The sequence below is a fragment of the Papio anubis genome, chromosome 6 (genome assembly GCF_008728515.1).
Source record: "Papio anubis isolate 15944 chromosome 6, Panubis1.0, whole genome shotgun sequence".
NCBI lineage: Eukaryota > Metazoa > Chordata > Mammalia > Primates > Cercopithecidae > Papio > Papio anubis.
Window position 1 is genome coordinate 26490951 of NC_044981.1, and position 18863 is coordinate 26509813.

Consider the following 18863-nt stretch of genomic DNA (forward strand, 5'->3'; position numbering starts at 1 on the left):
CTGCCCTGCTTCCCCTTTCCCAGGGCAGTACACCACACTTGCCTCTCTCTAGGTCTCTACTTCCATGCACGCAAAGTCTCACAAAGAGAACACATGTATGGTCATCAGGCACTGTTTGCCATGATGCTGACCACTGCTGTACCACACCATAAACATTGTTTCATCAGTTACTAGTGGGTTCCCAACCATTAAGTCCATTATACATTTCTATTTTCCCCTCCCACCCCCATGGTTTTTTGCTTTTTGTTTTTTGTTTTTCTTTGAGAGACAGGATCTTGCTCTGTCACCCAGGCTAGAGGTCAGTGATGTGATCATAGCTGAGTGCAGCCTTAATCTCCTGGGCTCAAGGGATCCACCTGCCTTAGCATCCCATAGTGCTGGGATTATAGCTGTGAGACACTGGGCCTTGCTTGTCTTTATACACTTCTGTCCTTTCTTTACGGACAACCCTGAGTTCTTCATAGACCTGCCTGAGTAGGTGTTCCTGCCTATGTGACATCTGCCTCATCAATCCCCCAGGCCCTCTTTGTGGTCTTTCCCTACTCCTAGGGAGATCCTTCTCTGAATTCTTGCTCCACTTGCTCCAGAACTGCTTAAACTCCTTAGGCTTTGGTCCCGGACTCTCATTTCACACCACATATACTCTTGTAGGGTCCAGTCCATTTTCAGAGCTCTACCCCATAAGCAGACCCCACTGGCACCTGCATTTCTGTCTCCAGCCCCACACATTCCCTGACCTCAGTGCCCACTAGCATCTCACAGTGAGTGTGTCCAAAACTAAATTCCCATCAGCCCTGCCTACCCATCACTATCTGAGTGAGTGACACCACCTAACAGTCATTTTAGACTTCTCTTGTTCTCTCTTAACCCACCACATCTGACTGATAGCCAAGTCCTGCTATTTGCACTTCCTTTCAGTAATTTAGCTCAGTGGTTTGAGCACAGACTCTTTTGCCAGACAGCCTGGGTTCAAGGCCCAGGTCAGAAAGAAACTACTCGTGTGACCTTGGGGAGTCATTTAACCTCCCTGGACCTCAGCTTTGACATCTATAAAATGTGGTAAATAAGGTACCTCTTAGTGTTGTTCTGAATCTTATTAATACATGTAAATCTCTAAGTACAGTACCAGCATCATAGCAGGTTCTATGTAAGTATTTCCTAGAATTAATGTGAGTAATCAATCAAGTCTCCTCTCCTCCTTCACCAAGCCGCCATCATTTGTTGCCTAGAGTGTCACAGTAGCTTCCTTCCTGGTCTCCCTATTTCCTAACATCTGGCCCACCGATGAGGACGGGATATATTGTGCAACCCCAGCAGGCATCATCCCATAGAATACAATGTAAATGGCGCCCCCTACCTCCCATCTTCCCTGGCAGCTGCCCCACTGCTATTTTCAATGTACGCATTTTCTCACGTCAGACTTTTCAGATATTTTCCCTTCACCTTCAAACTAAAACTTCAGCCCCACAGCAGGCAACTGTTGATGTTATCTCCAGGGGAGGTGGATTTAGGAGTCATCAATGCAGACATCAGAATTAAGCCTTTCAGAATGGAAGACAATGAAAATCATTGAGGGTTAATACATGCAGGTGCTGTGCTGACTCTTCCTTAAATAACTTATGGACCATGTCTCATTTCCACCCTACAGACGAAGAAACAGAAACATTGAGTAATTAGTTAACCAGCTTTGGGTTCCAGGACTAATGAGTTGTGCATGACAACAGATGAAGATACAAAAAAAAAAAAAAAAAAAAAAAAGCCTAGAGACAGTAGATGGTAAGCCAGTGTGCCTGTGACATGCTGACAGATATCTAGATACAGCAGAAAGAATATTTGTGTTCATGGGAGGTCTGAAAGGCAACAAGTGGTGAGATAACCATGAGAAATGGACATTTCTTGATGAGACTAACTCAATAAAGGAGATTAATTTCTGGGCATTTTGCCGCAGCTACTACATGCAGGACACTGCACTAGGTCTTATAAAAGACAAAGAGAAGATAGCATCAAGTGCCTAGGTCTTGAAGGAGGGCTGAGTGCACTTTTCACTTAGCATACATTCTTGTGACTTACTTTTTTATCATACACTGTTGTAAGCAAAATGCATGTATTGTCTCATTCCATGCTCATAGCAACAACTCTAAAAGTCAAGTACTATTACTGTCCTTATTTTACAGGTAGGGAAACTGGGGCACAGAGAAGTTAGGGAACTGACCAAAGGTCACAGAGGCCACTTGACTTGAGAATTAGTGCTCTTATCCACTGTATTATGGAACTTCTCCTCACCAGTTTTGAACTTCAATGGCTGAGACCTACTAGATGGTAGGTTCTCAGTAAAAATTTGTTGAATCACTGAATTCATTTCTGCCCCATTTCACATCCATTTCTTTCCCAAGACTTCTTTCCCAGAGTTCAGTATAAAGCTGCATGAGAAATGGACCCAGGGCCTCGTACTTTGGAAACTACAAAGTTCAATGATATAAAGTATTGGGCCTAGAAACTCCTAATCTGAAGCTTAGCACCTCAGCTGCTGTGTCAGAATGACTTGGATCCTCCAAGCAAGGGTGGGGTGATCGTTCTTACTGATATAATTTCAAGCAGCAAAGCTTCTGATAGACTGTGAATTTAAAAATGAGCAAATGGGCCGGGCGCAGTGACTCATGTCTGTAATCCCAACACTTTGGGACGCCGAGGTGGGTGGCTCACCTGAGGTCAGGAGTTCGAGGTCAGCCTGGGCAATGGGTGAAACCCCGTCTCTACTAAAAATACAAGATTAACTGGGCATGGTGGCACATGCCTGTAATCCCAGCTACTTTGGAGGCCGAGGCAGGAGAATCACTTGAACCTGGGAGGCGGAGGATGCGGTGAGCCGAGATCACGCCATTGCACTTCAGCCTGGGCAACAAGAGTAAATCTCCGTCTCACCAGAAAAAAAAAAGAAAAAAAGCAGAAATAAAAATGAGCGCATGAACATTTAAATAAATAAGTAAATAAGGATGATGGATAAATAGGGAATGAACAGTGGTATGGATTATAATAAAGTAAGGAAGTTTATTAAAATATTAAGTATATCACTATAATCTACATGGTAGGCAAATTGGTATTTACCAAAAATTCTTTCACCTTTGCTTTATGTTTTAGAAGTTTTATGACAAACTGTTGGGAAGGAAAAGGGGGAGGGAAAAATTTTGATATTCTGCTGATAACAGAGACCAGAAATACTGCTGGCTTAAACAAAACAAGGGTTTTCTTGTTTTTTCTTGTTGTTGTTTGTTTTCATGTAAAATGAATTTAGATACTGGTAGTGCAGGGCTGATCTGGCAGTTCAGAGTTGTCATTCATGCCTCAGCCTGCTGCTGACTTCATTCTCTGCTGTCTCTGCATATGGCTTCCAACCCCAAGGTTGCCTTACGGTTCTAGGAGGGCTGCCGCACCTCCAGTTCAAAGGTCTACATCCTAGGCAAGAGAAAGAGGAAGTACAGAGAGTGTACACTCACACTCCCAGCTATCTTGGCCTCCCTTTTGAAGGACCTCTGGGAGAAGCACAAACCCACAACTTTCACCTACAAACTATTGATTCCAACTTAGTCCCTTGCTCTCTGGTATCTATGAGATAGCAGAGCCTATTGCAGTACCCAAGAAAATTAGGCCTTATCACCAAGAAAAAAGGGGGACTGCATGATGCAGAAGCGACCAGTCATCTCAACCAGATACTGCACAGCCCAAATTCAAACTGTTACAATATAATCAAATTTCATCAACCCTAGTCACATCTTAATCTTAGAAGTTTTGATCACTGACTTGCAAATCCCAAAAGTGTGTTTTGAGGTCCTAGGCCACAGGAAGAACCAGCTTGTCCCACAGACCTCTTACAGAGATGGTATTCACAGTCTATCTAGTGTCGAGCTTCAGATAATATGTACTCCACTGGCAGCATGAGAAATAAATACACAGGAAAATACAATATAGCACAAACCAGGAGCTGAGGGTGAATGAAGATGCTCAGAAACACCCACACTAAAAATTTGCTGAAAAAGGTAAAACATGTCAAGCAGCACCGCCTCTGGAAACCAGAAAAATTATATTATTTGATAACAGATCCTAAGCCTGGATGCTGGAGGTGCTTAAAAATGTGCACTGTGTCTGGCTTTCTTTCCACGTATACATTTATTTGACTCTGTAGTAAAATCTCCTCCTCCTTTATGTCCCATATTCATGCAAGTAGATGCTAGCAAACTCCCACAATAGCATTTTAATTAGTGTACATCTTTCTCTCTTCACCACATTATAGTCTTTTCTCATTTTGTTCTGCTGATATTTCTATTAAGATAAAAGACTTAATACGTAGAAATACTTATATACATGTACATGCAAGAATGATTCAAATAGACAAACACAGAAACACAAACACTAAGGGAGGTAGGGCTGGAATTTTTCTTCAACATGTACAATTCAGTGTACTTTTAGTTTTCATTTCAACCTTCCTCAGTGATTTCTTCCCGGCAACTGATGAGAAACATCACCTCTGAGCCAATCAAGAAACTAATTCTTCCAAAGAGAGATTATTCCAATTTCTCACGGAGACCAGACAGTCTCTGCTTTCTTTTCCCTTTCTTCCGAATGAGAGATTAAATCTCATAATAGAAAGAATGGAGAACTATTAACCACCTTTCTTCAGTGGGCTGTGATTCAGAGGGGAATACTAAGAAGTAAGTGGGGGATGTTGATTAGAGCCTGCGCTACAATGCCTGGGAGGACAGGGGCTGAATCGCTGAGAGTAGTGAGTGGGCATGCAGGAAGAGTACTTGCCCAGAGAAAGGGTGAGGTACCTGTGTGTGTGTGTGTACGTGCGCCTGGGCACCCACACATACATGTGGGCACATGGGGAAGAGGCAAGTAGTGCAAAGAATAAAGACCTGCAGATGTTGCAATTTGGTGGAAGGAAAGGGAGACAACATAAATGAAGAAATATTCCAACTGCATGTTCTTAAGAACTTATTGTGGTCAGAAGAGGGCAAAAAAGTCTCTAAAATCTGTTTTGGCCATCTCAAGCCATCTATTCTAAGAGAGTCTAGAAAGAGATGTGCCTTATAGATTCATATGTAAATTTGTTCATTATAGAAATATTTATAATATAGAAAAATCTGAACCAGCATACACATACAACAGGCGGGGATAGACAGACAATGCATGGTTCTATCATAAAAGAGATTTCGATGCAGTCTTTAGGAATCATGTTTTTAATAAAGGGCAATTATTTTTCATTTTAATAGCATTAGGTCCATACGTTAAATCTTATTTTGTATGTTTTAGGTACAGTATCTGTTTTTCCTTCCAATAATCGTTTCCTTATAACCCAATATAAATGTTTCAATGGACACAATCTATTTCATTGTATGAATATATAATTATTTTTTAAAACTTTGCTAATTTTGGCTATTTCAATTATCTACATTTGGCTACTGTAGATTTTATTATATTTAACAGCCTCAGACATAAATTTTTGCCTTAATTTCTGACTTTTTTTTGCTTCAACAGTAATTCCTATAAGTGGAACTTTTGGGTAAAGCATACAACTTCTTTTTTTTTTAATAGCATTTCCTTGTCCGAGCAAGTAACTTTTTAAAGACGCTTGCTGTATATATGACCAAAATGCTTTGAGAAATATTTCTACCACCAAAGTATGTGATTACTACTACAGATTTTTAATTTTATTGATTGACTAATTTGTAGAAATGGGGGTCTCATTGTGTTGCCCAGGCTGGTCTTAAACTCCTGGGCTCAAGGAATCCTCCCACCTTGACCATCCAAATTGCAAAGATTACAGGCATGAGCCACTACTTAAACTTTTATTCCTTTATGCTTTTCTTCATTCGCAATATTGACTATAATCAGGAAGAAAAATATAAACATCCTTAAAAAAGAATGAAAACACACGGCTCACTTTAAGCAGAGCAGAGAAATTGTTAACTTTGAAACCAATGATAATAAAAATGATATCCATTCTGTAGCAACATAAAGAGCAGTTTTGAGAAACAGAAGATGTGAAATGCAATGTTTAGTCTGGGTGGGTGCAAGATCCAGGCGAGGGTGGAGGATGGCCGGCTGCACAGACCTCTGTTCCAGTGCTTCCTCTTCATCCCTCCCCACCTCCGTCTGCAGACCTTGTTCTCAAAGGCCATTCCCAGACTCAGGTGGTCACAGCAGCGGGTGTTATGGCTGCAGACCTCATGCTCCTTTGCTTTGGAAGAAGCTGTTGAGAAGTTAGTATTTACTGAGCAGCTAATATGTTCCAGTCAGTATTATCACTCATAATAATTACTGTTAAGTAATACATGAAAAATTCTAAATTTAAAGCATTTCAATATTTTAAAAGTAAAGGGAGCAAAAGGCCAAAGTGATCTTTCGCTCACTTAACCTCCGATCTTCAGTTGAGCATGCATCTTTTTAGACTTTTGCAGGCATTTACATCTATAAATATGCAGAAATGTATAGCTTAGCTTTTGTTTTTCAACGGAATCATTAGTATAGTTCTGCAATGTGCTTTTTGACCGCTTAGTGTATCACCATTATCTACGTTCATGACAATAAAGCAACTCTTTTACCTGCTGCATTGAATTCCCTCTGAGGGATGAATCATCATTCTTCTAAGCAGTCTCTTGTTGGGTGGCTGGTTCAGTTGGTTACCACTTTTATACTTTAAAAATAGTGTGTCATTCTCACAGAGGCTTCTCTCTGCACCCATGCAAGTACTTTGCTGGACTAGACATCAGGAAGTGGAATTGCTGGGACAATTGTGCACATTCTAAATTTCACACTTCATGATATTGTATGAATAAATAAAGTTCGAATGGTTTTGTCCCATGAACGAGATCACGCAGCTTGTGAATCTTAGAACCTTTACATATTGCTTACCTTCTTTATGTCCTTAACACTAATATAGTAGTCCTCACCCATTGTAGGTGCTCAGTAAATATTTGTTGAATGACTTTATGAAGGGAAGAAAGAAACAATGGGTAAAGCCTGGTCTTATTTGCAGCTCTCTGATCTCTAGCCTTGAATTAAATGTGGTGGATTCAGCCCCTGACTGACTCCAGAGCCCCCACCAGGCAGTCTGCCTGAATCCCACCAGGAGTCCACTGGGCCATGACTTGACCATGATTATGGCCAAGAGTTGGGGCTTTCAGGAGTCCACAGTGTTGGACACCCACAGTGGTAGACCCCAGTGGAACCAAGGAGCCCAGTAAAGAGGGTCCTGCATGAATCAGAGGGAGATGGTAGAGGGTTGGACATGGCAGGGGAAGTTTGGGGAAGTGATAGGATTCTGAATATTGTCAAGCAGTAGAGTCAAGGATTTCTTGATTGAATAACATGTGCATTATACATAGACACGGTTTTACAGGTAATTTTCCATGTTGGAACTCAAAGGTAAAGACATTGAGGACAGGCCTTTTTGGCAGAGGTAAGATCTTCTTTGGCCACCATACTTGCATTGTCCCTGGGGAAGTGGACGTTTCCATGTGGAATCCTAAAGCTTCTTCTGGGCCATTGTGTCTGTCCCTTACCTTCTGGTGTCTCCTGGTATGCAGCACGGATGAAAATGGCAAGTTCCCTGGCCTTTCTTCTGCTCAACTTTCATGGTTGCCTCCTCTTGGTCCAGCTGCTTACTCCTTGCTCAGGTAGGGAATGATGCAACGCTTGTTTCTGAGGCAGGCAATTACCTATGAATGTCCTCTTAGAACTTTTTACTCCTTCCCATACCTGGAGGTCCATTCCAACCTGAAGGATCACCTGTCACAAAGAGACAAAGGGTGCTTCTGTTAGGATTGGTTTCCTCTCAAGGTTCTCTGCATCTCGCCTTCCCTGTCTGAGAAGCACCCTTCCTCTCATGACCCCAACTCCAACACCCACTGACGGAGCCTCCCCCTTGTGCTGACAGCTCAGTTTGCTGTGCTTGGACCCATGGGCCCATCCTGGCCATGGTAGGTGAAGATGCTGATCTACCCTGTCACCTGTTCCCGACCATGAGTGCAGAGACCATGGAGCTGAGGTGGGTGAGTTCCAACCTTAGGCAGGTGGTGAACGTGTATGCAGATGGAAAGGAAGTGGAAGACAGGCAGAGTGCACCGTATCGTGGGAGAACTTCGATTCTACGGGATGACGTCACTGCAGGGAAGGCTGCTCTCCGAATACACGTCACAGCCTCTGACAGTGGAAAGTACTTGTGTTATTTCCAAGATGGTGACTTCTATGAAAAAGCCCTGGTGGAGCTGAAGGTTGCAGGTGAGCCTCCAGGTTTTGTTCTGAGAACATTTCTCTGTAGGATCTAGAGCAGATGCAGAGTTCCTCTTCCAAAAGCACTGCAGACACTCCTGGCTGCTCACTAGCAATAACCAGCACTGCCTTCCAACTTAGCTTCTCTGAGCCCCTTAAGAAAGACACATTCTTTCCTTAGAAAGAATTCCTGATGTATCCTACATGCTCAAGTAAACAACTCCCTCCCGCTGGAGACCAGAGATATAAGGGAAATGAAGGACGAAGGATAGGAAGCATAAGAAACCATCTCTTCAGTGGCTGGTACACCATCATTTTGGTTTAGTTGTGTAACAGACGGCTTCTGTTGTGTCTCCAAGTGCACACTACCATGGACCCTGGGAGGTGGAATAGTGACTGTATCTGCTGCCAGTGTTTTCCAATCACTGACTCCCAGAGAGATTTTTGTAGTAGAATGAGGCATGTTTCTTACTTGTTGCAGTGAGGAAGAACACACATCATGGGGAGCTGTGGCAGTATCTCAGTAAGAACGTTTTAGAGCAGATTTATTATACAATTTGGGTTTGTGTCAGGGGATTTGGGGGATGGTTTATAGACTTAGCCCTCTGCTCTGGATGAGATACTGTCAGGAAGGTGTGGGGAGATGAATTCTGCTAGTGGGAGCCTTAGCCAAGCTTATCTAGGAGGAAGGAGACTAGGATGAGACTAAAGCTGTAATTGATGAAGAGGCAGCAATTCCTCATTGCCAATGGGGGATGTTTGGTCATTGTTGTGGTTTGGACAATGTTCATGTTTTTCTCTGCACTCACACATGATGTGGGGTGGTCTTGTATTTCCCATGATCTGTCACAGTGATAAAGTACTATTGTTTGTGTTCTGTGAAATTGTTCATGTTCAACAGGTGGATACCAAGACCTGGTGTCAGGTTCCAGATGCCGAGGACAACTTTTTTCTTTCTCAGTGCAATCCCTTGCCTCATGGCTTCTGGTTGGGTTTGGTTTAAGGGGAGCTATAGCAGACAATGGTAGGAGGAAGAGAAAAGGGAGAGGTCTGGGTGCTTATTTCCTGGCTTCCTGACTGCAAGATACCCTCAGGATGGCTGCACTGCCTTGCTGAAGGTCACAGGTCAACTCAGGAATGTCCTCAATGCATCAATCTCTTCATCTATGTCTCCAGAACAGATCCCTCTCCTCCTCCCTCTGGTAATTGGGGTGGGTGGGAATAGCCCCACCTTACTGACCCTGGGATACTGCCCTAGCAAATTTAGTTTTATTCTCATCATGACCACACTTGTGTAAATAGCTCCTGAATGAAATCTTTCTAGAATTATCAAATGTGAGTCTGCCATTGATTCCTATTGAGACCCTCCCTGATACAGGAGCTCTCAAGAATTTGAGCCAATTTATCCTTCCACAGCATTGGGTTCTGATCTTCACGTTGAAGTGAAGGGTTATGAGGATGGAGGGATCCATCTGGAGTGCAGGTCCACTGGCTGGTACCCACAACCCCAAATATAGTGGAGCAACACCAGGGGAGAGGACATCCTGGTTGTGGAAGCACCTGTGGTTGCAGATGGAGTGGGCCTGTAGCATTAGCAGCATCCGTGATCATGAGAGGCAGATCTAGGGAGGGTGTATCCTGCATCATCAGAAATTCCCTCCTCGGCCTGGAAAAGACAGCCAGCATTTCCATCACAGGTCAGTACCCTGCTTGGCCTCAGCTTTACTGAGCTGAGCTGTGGCAGTTGATGAAGGGGGATGTGTGAGTCTCTACTGTGTGAGTCTCTGCGGTCAACCTGGGTCTCTGCACTGCATGTAAGGCTCAAAGCAGGGACTTGGAGACTACTCCTTCCTCCAGGGGAGCTTCCCCACTCCACAAAGCTGTCCATGCCACAAGTGTTTACTGATCACTTCCTGTCTGACAGAAACAGAAAGTGTGACAGGCAGTGGGAATTGGGGAAAAACATTAAGATAATCTCCTTATGTAAAGTCAAATGACAAAATGGGAAAACATATATATATTTACAAACTCATAGAGAAAGAGCTAATATTTTTGAAACAGAAGATTTTAAAAACTGAGTAAAAAATTTTTAACAAAGGTCATGAATTGTTAATTCACAGGAAAGGAAATAACCCACAAAAGGGTGCTCATTCTCACTCATTAGGGAAACATATATAGGAAATTATTTTTCACTTATGATATTGGCAAAAATCAAAACCACACTGCCTTGCTTGATAACACATGGTTATGACAGGAATGTAGGAAGGCAGTGATTCTCAGGCATTTGGTCGTGTCTCTTGTATTTTTGGTGTGCATTAGCTCAAGTTCTGTTGGGGGATCTATCCAAACTACATATTTATTGATCCAAAATTCCAGTTCTGGGATGCGCTTCCATTTGTATGAGATGATCCATGTAAAAGGTTTCTGGGGTTTCTTTTGTTGTTGTTGTTGTTTGGTTGGTTGGTTGGTTTTGGAGAGGGAGTCTCACTCTTCTGCCCAGGTTGGAGTGCAATGGCACAATCTCAGCTCACTCCAACCTCCTCCTCCTCAGTTCAAGAGATCCTCCTGTCACAGCCTCCCCAGTAGCTGGGATTACAAGCATGCACCATCACAACAGGCTAATTTTTACATTTTTACTAGAGATGTGATTTCACCATGTTGACCAGACTAGTTTCAAACTCCAGACCCCGCTTGATCTGCCTGTCTCAGCCTCCTAAGGTGCTGGGATTACAAGTGTAAGTCACCGGCCCGGCCTGTAAGAAGTTTCTTATAGCATTGATTATGATTGTATAAGGTTAGAAGTTATGCAGATGCTCACTGATGGTGAACTTCCATACAAGGGAATACTGCCCAGTTGTGAAAGAAAAAAGAGACAATTCTCTCTATACTAATGTGGAAAGATCTCCAAGACACACTCTACACAGAGAGTGAGATACAGAGTGATGTATATAGAATGTTATTTTTAGTTTAAACAGGAGGAAAAATAGGAACATATTTTAATGGACTTTTTTTAGTTCTTGATTGTGTTACTTAATTTACATTTTTAAAATTTAACAAGCTATTTGGTAACCCTCACTGTACATCAGGCACTTTATTTACTTATTTAGAGACAGAGTCTCAGTCTGTCACCCAGGCTGGAATGCTGTGGACAATCTTGGCTCACTGCAAGCTCCACTTCCCAGGTTGAAGCAATTCTATAGCCTCAGCCTCCCAAGTAGTTGGGATTACAGGGACATGCCACTATGCCCGGCCGATTTTTGTAATTTTAGTAAATGTGGGTTCTCACCATGTTGGTCAAGCTGGTCTAGAACTCCTGACCTCAAGTGATCTACCCACCTCGGCCTCACAAAGTGCTGGGATTACAGGCATGAGCCACTGTGCACAGCCCATCAGGCCCTTTATAAGTATTAACTTAATTCTTCTAACCTTAGGAGATAGGTATTATTATTACCCTCATTTTATAGATTAGGCCACTACAAACAGAGGTTATGTAAGTAGTCCAACATCACATTGCTGGTCACAAGGGCGAGTCAGCATTTAAACCCAGGCCCTCTGACTCCACAGTTTATGTCCCTAAGCATCATATTAAGTGGACTAAGGAGAAGTTAATAGATGGACGGAGGGAGAACTGGGTGGATGGGAGCGTCGCATGATTTCATGTATTTGTAGTTTTTGAACCATGTAAATGTGTTACTGGTTGAAAAAAATATTTAGAAAAAAAATGAGTATGACTCTGCTCAAGTTAATTTCCATATGAGAGGCAGACCTCTCAAGATAGTAGTAGCTTGTAGTGAGGGTTTACCAAAGTCTTCTCTGCAGTCCTCTGAGACTTTAGAGAGAGAACGCTTATTTAACCTCATGAGATTGATTCCATGCCCCCAACCTGGGCTGAGAAGCTAAAGTTTGGGGTGCTAGGGTTAGAGAGGCTGAGTGCACCAGCACCCATGACCCACAGCTCTCCCCTTCGCAGACCCCTTCTTCAGGAGCACCCAGCCCTGGATCGCAGCCCTGGAAGAGACCCTGCCTATCTCGCTGCTGCTTCTCGCAGGAGCCAGTTACTTCTTGTGGAGACAACAGAAGGAAAAAATTGCTCTGTCCAGGGAGACAGAAAGAGAGCGAGAGATGAAAGAAATGGGATATGCTGCAACAAAGCAGGAAATAAGCCTAAGAGGTATCCAAATCGAACAGAGAATCTAAGCCCCAGGCTTGCAGGCCCAGCCTGAAGATCTCACCCCCATCCCCACCCTGGCACTGCATCATGTTTAAGGTTTATTTTCCTGAAATCCCCCCCACCCATAACTGTTCTTTTTTTTTCTCTCTCTCTTTTTTTGTTTATTTTCCAGAGAAGCTCCAGAAGGAACTCAGTAAGTTCCCATTCCCCCAGAGACCCAGGCATGTCTTCTTATCCCCATTTTGAGAGTCTTGATAACTGTTCCTTCCCTGTTCATTCCATTGCAGAGTGGAGAAAAATCCAGTACATGGCTCATGAGTGACTCTGACATTTTTTCTGAATTTGAATCTATGGCTCTCTTCTACTTGGAAATTTTCCAGCCCATAAGTCTTTGCCCAGGGTTGAAAAATGGTCCTAGATCCCCTTACTCAGGAAAAGAAAGTAAGTGAGGCTCTTTGGAGAAACCACCCAGAAGGAGTCTCTCTCTCTCCTCTTTCTCTCTAAGAAAAGAAAAAGAGATCTTCAATCTCTTTGTACTAGGGGCCACAGACATTTATGGCCTAAAAAGCACTGAGGAATATCCAGGGGTGCACTTCAAAAGGAAGAGGAAAGAGAAGGATGAGGTGCATTTTCTATGGCAGGAAACTTACTTGTTGTTTTCCATAATCTAGAGGATGTTGAAAGGAAAACAAGAAGGGAAGATTTAAGAGATAAGAAAATCAGAAAAGAGAGAGGGAGAAAATGTGTCTAATAAAGAGGAGTAGCTACAGTGGCTCAATTGGTACAGATTGATCATAGCTGCTTTCAAAACTAGTCCCTGAAATTGCGCATTAAATTTCCCAAATTCTGTTTAGAGCACGGTAGGAAATGATACAGATCGAGAAGGATGGATCTTGTACTCCTAGACATTCACATATAGACATGGTGACACCTATGCCCAGGTACAGGAGTATAAACAGATTCAAAATAGATTAGCTGGGCTCCATTGTTAAGGAACTCTCACAGTGACTGCCTTGCCACTAGCATTCAACCAGTGTTCCCAGACTGGATATTAAGAAGAAGAGGTGAAGACAGAATTGAGCATGCAGAGTGAGACCATAGGGAAGGGTGGAATGGCCAAAAAGAAAGACTAGATGGACACAAAAGGAAGGGGAAGGGGCCAACACAGAAAAGGCAGACGTCAGGTGACATCTCTATCTTTCTTTCATTGTAGGGGGAGAGAAGTCTTTGGCCTATCATGGTGAGTGAGCCTGATGCTCTCTGGGTTTGCCGGGTCATGTACCATGAACATTTCAACCTTTTCTCTGCTGTGACTCATTGACGTTCTCAGTTGGATTAATCAGTTCTAACCCATAGACTCAGTTTTGCATGGTAGGGGGTTGACTTCTGCTTTTTTGGAGCCTCTGAGAGACTCCTGACCCCACATATGCCCAGGCAAAGCATAGCCATGCAGCCTGCACCCCCCATGGCACAGGGAGCCAAGCCTGACATTGTTTAGAAGGTGCCACCTCTGATCCATCAGACCTGTACAGGAGGGAGGCTGAACCCTGGAAGAGACTCTGAAGAAAAGGAGAGAAAACATGTAGTGAAAGGAGAATGGAGTGGAGAAAAGAATAAAACTACTGACCTTTTTCTTATCTGTGTCTCTTTCCTTTCAGAATGGAAAATGGCCCTCTTCAAGCCTGGTGAGTAAATCACTGTATGTTCCCTGGACCAACAACCTGAGGGACTATATTCCTTTTTCCTCCTCCAACTCTTGTGATTTGGGGAAGAAAAGTTCTTTGACTAAGAGAGTTTGGGGTAGACAACATTAAATCCCAATCTGAAAAGTGGGCCCATCTCCAAGACCCTTCCTGCTGAGAGCCCAGGGAACCAGAGAGAATTGCTGCCTTGGGCTTCCTCAGACCTTCCTGGGAAGGAAGACACATAAAGGGTGGAGCTGAGGGGAAGATGACACACACTGAGTGATACTGCAGGGAGAGTGAGGATGGAAATGCCAAACAGAAGAGGTGACGCCTGCCCAAAGAACTTTGCCCTTCCCAGGCTTCTCATGCCACCTACCGCCTGTGTCATTTCAAAGGATTTAATGCTTCTGAGTTTTGGCCTCCACATTTTTCGATGATGATTGCAATCTGTGTTTGTGGGGGTTGAGGTGAAGATTGAAGGAATAATAAATATCCATTGGTCAAAAACCTACTTAGAAAGAAATGATGAGTTCACACTGCGTGGTTGAAGAAGGTTTGCAGAAAAGAGGGTTAAGGGAAAGCAACAAAGAAAAGTGCAGTGCCCCCATGGTTCCCAACAGTGGGGAGCTGTCTCCACCCCTAGCCTGGGAGGAATAGGGAGGGGAGTCAGTTACTGGAACCCAGAGAAAAGTAGCACAAAGAAAGGGCTTCCTGAGAAGAGTCGTCAGGCCTTGTTAGAGCCACACCAGCTGCTGCTGGCAGGGAGGAAGCAGGAAAATAAACGGTGTGTCTCTCCTTTCTTTCTCCTTCCAATTTTTGCCAGGGCCTCCCATTGGCCAAACCCAACAGCAAACTAGAGGACAAGGGAGCCCAGTGGCACTGTCGCTAGAGTACAGATTCCTGGGGCCCAGAAGAGGGTGGAGAAAGCTGAAGGTTGGAGAGTGAATCACGGGCCCCCACAGAGCCCAGCACAGAGACTACCTTGCAGCTATTAGAATATCAGGAGCTTTCTTCATGCCCTGCTGTGGGCTGAGTAAATAACATGATTCCCTTATACTACGCTAGAGATTCGTATTTTTATCCCCATTTTTCAGTTGAGGAAATGCTTCAGATGACGCTCCACCTTGTTAAATAAATTGGATGTATGGAAAAATAGACTGCAGAAAAGGGAAATTCATTTAGTTCATGAGTGGTCGAGTGACGACTGAAATTTAACCTTTGATTATAAAGCATTCAGGGGCAGAGTCAATCTGGGGAGGGAAACAAGAAAAATGTAGTAAGAGGATCCTTGTTGCTTCCTGAGGCAGCATCAGGGTATTGGGTTAGGCAAACACTGACCTTACTTTCATTTCCCCTCTGGACACAAGACCCCTTAAGCTTTCTCCCATGACATCGATGAGAGAGTCAAATTCAGGGCAGGTGAAGTACGCCAGGTTATAGAAGGACCTCCTCAGCATGGCCCAGGCCTTGCATGCTGAGGCTCTGAAATCGAGGAAAAATGGCTGACCCCATGGACACCTCCTCAAACTCTCTGCAGCGGATGTGATTCTGGATCCAGACACGGCAAATGCCATCCTCCTTGTTTCTGAAGACCAGAGGAGTGTGCAGCGTGCCGAAGAGCCGCGGGATCTGCCAGACAACCCTGAGAGATTTGAACGGCGTTACTGTGTGCCTGGCCGTGAAAACTTCACGTAAGGGAGACATTACTGGGAGGTGGAGGTAGGGGACAGGAAAGAGTGGAATATAGGGGTGTGTAGTAAGAATGTGCAGAGAAAAGTTTGGGTCAAAATGACACCGGAGAATGGATACTGGACTATAGGACTGACTGATGGGAGTAAGTATCGGGCTCTCACTGAGGCCAGAAACAACCTGAAACTTCCTGAGCCCCCTAAGAAAGTGGGGATCTTCCTGGACCATGAGACTGGAGATATCTCATTCTACAATGCCACGGATGGATCTCATATCTACACCTTTCCGCACACCACTTTCTCTGAGCCTCTGTACCTGTATTCAGAATTTTGACCTTGGAGCCCACTGCCCTGACCATTTGCCCAACACCAAAACAAGTAGAGAGTTCCCCCGATCCTGACCTAGTGCCTGATCATTCCCTGGAGACACCAGTGGCCCCAGGCTTAGCTAATGAAAATGGAGAGCCTCGGGCTGAAGCAACATCTCTGCTTCTGCCTGCCCACCCTGGAGTTGACGGCCTCCCCCTCCATAACAACCAATCAGAACCATAAAGCTACAGGCACTCACTGAAGCATTTCACTGATATTCATTCGATGATTCCATATGACAGTTGTTTGAGTTTGGTACCACCTTATTGTCCCTTTATACAGATAAGGAAACTGGGGTACAGAAAGGTGAATTAACTTTACAAAGTAGACATGACTAGTGAACAACAGAGCTGGGATCTAAACAACAATAACTAACATTAACAGAGAATTTAAACTGTTCTGAGTGCTGTGTTGTACGCTTTAGTGGATGTCAGTCCTTTGATCCTCACAATACCCCATCGGGTAGTCTCATTTTGCAAGTATGGAAGTTGAGGCAGGGCAATATTAAGTAATTTACATAACTCATATCGTAATTTGTGTAGTTGGGAGATGTTCAGCCTCAGTCCCTGGCTAATTGCCCATTCTTTTCCAGCCTGATGTTTTCCCATGGGAAGAACCTACATGTAGCCCTGAGGTTTCCTCCCCAGAACAGCTCCAGGGTACAGATCATTGTAAGTGGTTGTGGAGTTGACATCCCTATTGACTCCTTCCCAGCTGATTATCAGAGCCTTAGACCCAGCACTCCTTGGATTAGCTCTGCAGAGTGTCTTGGTTGAGAGAATAACCTCATAGTACCCACATGACATGTGACTTGGAATGAGACTAGAGGCCCCTCGCAATAAATAATGGGGCACAGATGTGTGCCCACCCAAAAATGTGATAAGTGATATCGCAGCCAGAACCAGCCTTCTTACAGTCAAGGTTTCCAGGCAGAACAAATACCCTAAAGACTCTCTGTGATATAGGAAATTTGGATGAAGGAAGCTAGAAGAATTACAGGGATGGTTTTAATCCCGCTATGGACTCAGTCTTCTGGAAATAGGTCTGTCCACCCCTGGTCATTGGTGGATGTTAAACCCATATTCCTTTCAACTGATGCCTGCTAGGGAAAACTGCTCCTCATTGTCATCACTATTATTGCTCACCACTGTATCCCCTCTACTTGGCAAGTGGTTGTCAAGTTCTAGTCATTTAATAAAGTGTTAATAATGCTTACTCCTCAACTTGGCTTTTTCTAGACTGTGGAGTCTACTCAGCAAAGAGGAGTAGTCTGCACACCCACTGTACTCACCACAGTCTCAGTTTACCTCACTACAGCATTTTCACAAAACCCTTATTGGGTGCATTTTCTATTGCTGCCATCTGAATTATCAGAAATTTATAAACATTCTTTTTTTTGTTTTTTTGTTTTTTTGTTTTTTTTTTTTGAGACTGGATCATACCACTCCCAGGCTGGAGTACAATCTCAGCTCACTGCAACCTCTGCCTCCCAGGTTCAAGTGATTCTCCTGCCGTAGCCTCCCGAGTAGCTGGGATTACAGGTGTGTGCCACCACGCCCGGCTAATTTTTTGTATTTTTAGTACAGACGGGGTTTCACCATGTTGTCCAGGATGGTCTCGATCTCCTGACCTCGTGATCCACCCACCTCGGCCTCCCAAAGTGCTGAGATAACAGGCATGAGCCACCGCGCCTGGCCTCAGAAATTCATAAACTTAAAGCAAAACAAATGTATTATCTCACTGTTCTGTAGGTGAGAAGTCCCACAGGAATCTCACCAGGCTAGAATCAAGGTGTCTGCAGGCTGGATTCTTTTCTGGAGTCTCTAAGGAAGAAACTGTTTCCTTGCTTATTCAGATTGTTGACAGAATCAGTTCCTTTCATTTATAGGACTGAGGTCCCAGTTGTTTCCCGGTTTTTAGCCAAGGGCTGTACCCACTTCTAGAGGCTGCCACACTCTGGCTCCTAGCTCGCTTCCTATATCTTCAAAGCAGCAACAGTGCATTGAGGCTCATCTCCTAGGTCTTTTTCTCATTGTATCTCTCTGATTCTTTCACCTTCTCCTTTTTTTTTCACTTCTTTCCTTTTTTTTTTTTTTCCTCTTCTTTGACAAGGACTCACTCTGTCACCCAGGCTGAAGTGCAGTGGCGTGATCTCAGCTCACCACATATTTTGTCACCTGGGCTCAAGCAATCCCCCCACCTTAGCTTCCCAAGTAGCTGGGACCACAGGCCCATATCACCATGCCGGAGTATTTTCCTGTAGAGACAGGGTCTCGCCAAGTTGCCCAGGCTGGTCTCAAACTCCTGAACTCAAGCAATCTGTCCACCTTGGTCTCCCAAAGTGATGGGTTTGTAGGCGTGAACCACAGCGCTTAGTCTGCCTTTTACTTTTAAAGACTCCTATGATTAAACTGAGATCACCCAGACAATCTAGAATAATCTTTCTATTTTAAGGTCCATAATCTTAATTCTGTGTAAAATTCATTTTACTGTGTTATACATTCTTTTCATAACTTTCATAGTGGATATAGCTCCAAGGGTGGGTGGGGGCAGCACTATTCAGCTCACCACACTGATTTGGGAAGAGATCCCAGGAAACACAAGTGCAGAAACAAATTGAGAAATGAAAGAAAGCCACTTACATGAGAAATGGGATAAAGGGTTCACTCATGAGTCAGT

General features: G+C 43.9%; 1 protein-coding gene across 1 annotated transcript in view; it reads left to right on the forward strand.

Annotated features, from left to right (window-relative positions):
- Positions 1-17399, forward strand: part of LOC101026652 (butyrophilin subfamily 3 member A3) — a 45627-nt gene extending 28228 nt beyond the window's left edge. Inside the window, 14 exon segments of the mRNA XM_009204591.3 lie at positions 7400-7459; positions 7587-7676; positions 7937-7957; positions 7960-8280; positions 9688-9855; positions 9858-9968; positions 12242-12442; positions 12615-12635; positions 12730-12756; positions 13656-13682; positions 14101-14127; positions 15665-16126; positions 16129-16333; positions 16335-17399. Of these exon segments, the coding sequence (XP_009202855.3) occupies positions 7400-7459; positions 7587-7676; positions 7937-7957; positions 7960-8280; positions 9688-9855; positions 9858-9968; positions 12242-12442; positions 12615-12635; positions 12730-12756; positions 13656-13682; positions 14101-14127; positions 15665-16126; positions 16129-16333; positions 16335-16386 (1793 nt within the window). The 3' untranslated portion in view covers positions 16387-17399.
- Positions 17400-18863: the final 1464 nt, after the last annotated feature.